Source organism: Tamandua tetradactyla, chromosome 5, assembly GCF_023851605.1.
Source record: "Tamandua tetradactyla isolate mTamTet1 chromosome 5, mTamTet1.pri, whole genome shotgun sequence".
Lineage (NCBI taxonomy): Eukaryota > Metazoa > Chordata > Mammalia > Pilosa > Myrmecophagidae > Tamandua > Tamandua tetradactyla.
The window spans coordinates 9,272,676-9,277,276 of NC_135331.1; the positions used below are offsets into that span (position 1 = coordinate 9,272,676).

The following is a 4,601-nucleotide window of genomic DNA, read 5'->3' on the forward strand; positions in this document are numbered from 1 at the left end:
GGGGGTGCGGGGGAGGGGGGCAAGGTGACTCCAAAGACCTTTTCTAACACCCAACAAGGGCCATTTTTAGAACATTCTTTCTTGGCAGACCCTTTCGATTTTTCACACTGTATTTTTAGGTGTGGGCACAGGAAATGGCTCTGAGAAGCTGCTGCAGAACACAGCCTCCCCTCTCTGGCACTGCCTGGGAGCGCCCCATGGGATTGAGGGAGAGGACCGGGCAGTCAGGCAAAGGTTAGGGGGAGGAACACAAAGGCAGGGGCCCAGAACGACTCCAGGAAATGTTTGCATTTCTCCACCAGGAGGGAATGACAAACAAGCTTTTTTAGTGCATTCTGGGCAGCTTTGCATGCTCTCGGACACAGAACAAGTCTGAGCAGTAGGAGTAAAGCTGGAAATGAAAATTACTCTGTGGCTGGACCCAACCACACCTCCACAGTAATTTATCGGACACATCAGCTGCTCTCCCCAAAAATGACCTCTTGCACGGAGCCGCAGGCCTTGCAGCTCCTCATCACAGGCGATGCCTGGCGTCTCCGTGAGATGGGCAGCTTGTGATCCAGGTTCCAGAAAAAGAACCGTCTCTGAATCTTTCATTTTCTACGTGAAGTTTCTGTTCTCCCTGAGGCAAGCCCAGCTACATGGGTGGTACCTGCATCCCGGGGTGATGAAGTTACATCCAGCAAGCGGGTGAGTGTTGGCCTCCAGAGGAGCATCGACGCCTTAGTGGGGTCTCCGGGGGCTTCTGGACACACGGAATTCCCGCTCTGTGGCCACCATGGACAACAGGTCATGCTGCCTCATCGAGGGGGACCCCATGTCCCAGGTGATGCCGCCCCTGCTCATTCTGGCCTTCGTGCTCGGAGCCCTGGGCAACGGGGTCGCCCTGTGCGGGTTCTGCTTTCACATGAAGACCTGGAAGCCAAGCACGATTTATCTCTTCAACTTGGCCGTGGCCGATTTCCTGCTCATGATCTGCCTCCCCTTTCGGACGGACTACTACCGCAGGCAACGTCGCTGGGCATTTGAGGACATCCCCTGCCGGCTGGTGCTTTTCATGCTGGCCATGAACAGGGCTGGGAGCATCGTCTTCCTGACGGTGGTGGCCGTGGACAGGTATTTCAAAGTGGTCCACCCGCACCACGTGCTGAACACCATCTCGAACCGCGCGGCGGCCGGCCTCGTCTGTGCCCTGTGGACGCTGGTCATCCTGGGCACCGTGCACCTGTTGATGGAGAGCCACCTGTGCAGGCAAGAGGTGGCCATATCTTGCGAGAGCTTCATCATGGAGTCGGCCAACGGCTGGCACGACATCATGTTCCAGCTGGAGTTCTTTCTGCCCCTTGGTATCATCTTGTTTTGTTCCTTCAAGGTCGTCTGGAGCCTGAAGCAGAGGCGGCAGCTGGCCAGGCAGGCGCGGATGAAGAAGACGACCCGCTTCATCGTGGTGGTGGCCTTGGTGTTTGTCACCTGCTACCTGCCCAGCGTGTCGGCCAGGCTCTACTTCCTCTGGACGGTGCCCTCAAGCGCCTGCAATCCGTCCGTCCATGTCGCCCTCCACGTAACCCTCAGCTTCACCTACATGAACAGCATGCTGGACCCCTTGGTGTATTATTTCTCAAGTCCCTCATTCCCCAAGTTCTACACCAAGTTCAAAATCTGCAGTTTGAGACCCAAGCATCTGGAACGCTCCAAGACAGGGAGGCCGGAGGAGATGGCAACGTCAAAGCTCTGTCACAAGAGTTGCATCAGCATGGCAAATAGCTTCCAAAGCCAACCCAATGTCCAGCGGGATGTCCACCTGTGTTGAGTGGCACCAAGACGGGCAAACTCAAGGAGGACAGATCAGTGACTTAGAAATAATTCATCCCGAGCGGTGGGCACGCTTTGAACATGCCACACTTTCTTAGCTGCATCCTCCTTGCTTTGCTGGGAATGGAATTTCATGTTATACCTTTCTGGAAGCTTCCAGCTGAATGAAGTGAGTCGGTTGCACTTATATGATCTGATTACAGTGATGAAGGATGTAAGGGTGATTGATGGGGTATGCACGTCCTGGGGGAGGAAGGGGGAGTTAGGAATCGCTACCTCCTCTGGTGATTTTAAACAGCTGGGTAATTATGCACAAGTGTTTAAATGGATCATGTTCTCTGTCCCTGGGAATGAATGAACTTACTGCCTTATCAGTATTTCCTCTGCTCTGACTTTAAATCATTACTTGTCGTGGAAAAATAGAAACTGGACTAAGTCAATACTTTTATTTCAGGCAGAGCAAGGCTCTTTAGATTGAGATGTTAAGAGTTCTGATTTTCGTCTTCTTGTGACCCACCCCCCCCCCGCCCACATTTTTTTGGAATTGTTCTGACTTCCTGACATCCCAGGAAGAATGTTAGAAAAACAATCTGCTCTGACCTTCTCCTAGCTCTACATTCTTCCACCAAGCCTTTGCATTTCAAAGAAGGTGCTATACTGCTGTGTTCACCTGCCGTGATTTTTCCAGAGCAAGCTGACCGCTTGAAAAAAAATCTGGCTGGCTTTTGGGATGTGCCGAGTCCCCCAGAGTTGCTTTTGATTGTTTGTTATATGACTGTGAGTCAAAATTATTCATTCACCCATTCTTTGGGATGTGCTGAGTCCCCCAGAGTTGCTTCTGATTGCTTGTTATATGACTGTGAGTCAAAATTATTCATTCACCCATCCTCCAAGCATTTACTGAATCCATAGTCCTGCCCAGCACAATGCTGGTGTGTGTGACAGAGAAGGATTTTGGGATAAAAAGAGAAACTAATGACCCCTGCCCTCTCACTGAACAGTTTCTAGACCTGCTCTCTGCAAACGTCAGTGTTTTCCTCTGGGCAGGACTCTGTACAAACACCAAAAGGTAGTAAAAGAGAATATCTCTTTTGCACAGAATTTCCCAAATATGTTCCTGGGGTCCTCCAGATGATTGTATGAAATGATGGCTGCCTTACCCTGAATTAAGGGAAAAGACCCCAAGCCAACCAAGTGCCATTCTCAAGCCACAAAGCCATGAAAATAGCTCTTGCCTCTTCTCTTTCCACTTTCTTAAATTCCAGGGTCTTCTACACACTTAAAGACCTTGCCAGCCTCAAGACCCCCCTCTAGGCTGTCCCCATCAACTCCTTTTCTGAGGCACTGCAAGTTCAGTCATTAAAAGTAGGGCTACAATTGAAATGCTAGTGATCAATGAAAGGGAGGGGTATGGGGTATGGTATGTATGAATTTTTTTCTGTTCTCTTTTTATTTTGTTTTCTGAATTGATGGAGATGTTCTAAGAAATAAACAAGATGATGAATATACAAAAAAAAAAAAAGTAGGGCTACAGCAGGGGTCTAATGGTGGCTCAGTGGCAGAATTCTCACCTGCCAAGCCAGAGACCCAGGTTCAATTCCTGGAGCCTGCCAATGTCAAAAAAAGAAAAATTAGGCTACAGAGAGTCAGATAAAACAAAATCTGAATCCCAGCTCCACCACTTACAACGTTTGTGATCTTGGGGGCATATTTTATTGAACTAATTTCTTAGGTTCAATTTCCTCATCTATAAAATGTAACAATAATACTGACCCCCAAGAGTCATTGGGAGGGTTGGGAGAATGTAAGGATCTCGGGGCACAGGGACTTGGTTCCCTTTTATGTCCTCAGGGTGCTCGGTCAAGAGTTGCTGCATGAATGGAATGAATGAATAAGTGCATGTAAGGCATTAAGCACATGATATATAACTCATCACATATGACTTACGATGTTAACATGTTTTATGCCTAAGAACCTGAGGCACAGAGATCATGTCCCTCCTTAGTCAGAACCCCTAGATTGTCACTCTTTTACTGTCACCTGACTCCCCAGCTCCCCAGGGGCCAGGGGAAGGGTGAAGACAAGGTCTCTTTTCAGTGTCCAAGAACCACATATCTTCCCAACAGATAACTGTGAAGACCTGGACTTCTGCTTTTAAGTCTGTTCTTAGTTACAGTTCTTTTCCTGGGTTGCTCCTTTGCTGTTTCATCTTAATAAAGATGGATTTCGAAACAACATCTGTGCCCTGGCCGTCACTCTATGTTGGGAAATTGGTATGGCCTTGCCGCCTGGAGAAAATATCCAGAAGTGCCTGGCAAGCCGAGGGCAGAGGTTCCCACCAAATCACAGCAAGAATGAACAAAAAAGAAAGAGGCAAAACAAAAAGTAAGTGAAACCCCACCGTCTGGACTCTAAACTGGCTTCCCTTTTTAAGTTCTTAGAATGTGACAAACAACAAATCTTAATAAGAAGTGTTCTTCAGAAACTGTTACGAAGAGGAGGATAGCTTTTTTGGACAATTATTTAAACTACCTGAAATAAGAAACCTAATCAATTTAAAAGAAAATGTTTTCTCCTCTAACTCAATGTTGGGAAAAGTCATATACAAGCTAAAAGGGCTATCGGACCAGATATTCCATAGGAATTCTATGAGGGAAAATAAGAGGTACCTTTTATTGATGCCAGATGTGGGTAGAATTTAAGTTCTGGTCTATTTTCAGAATGTGTTTCCTTGCCCTTTATTAAGACTGAAATGGTGAAGTTGGGGTTTGAGGTCGCTGGCGTACAGG

At 47.9% G+C, this 4,601-nt stretch overlaps 1 protein-coding gene across 1 annotated transcript; it reads left to right on the forward strand.

Moving 5' to 3' along the window:
* The first annotated feature begins 269 nt into the window (after positions 1-269).
* HCAR1 (hydroxycarboxylic acid receptor 1) lies at positions 270-2,276 on the forward strand. The gene has a single exon (XM_077159097.1). It carries the CDS (start codon positions 779-781, stop codon positions 1,808-1,810), a length of 1,032 nt encoding a protein of 343 aa, XP_077015212.1. The 5' UTR covers positions 270-778; the 3' UTR covers positions 1,811-2,276.
* The last annotated feature ends 2,325 nt before the right edge of the window (positions 2,277-4,601 follow it).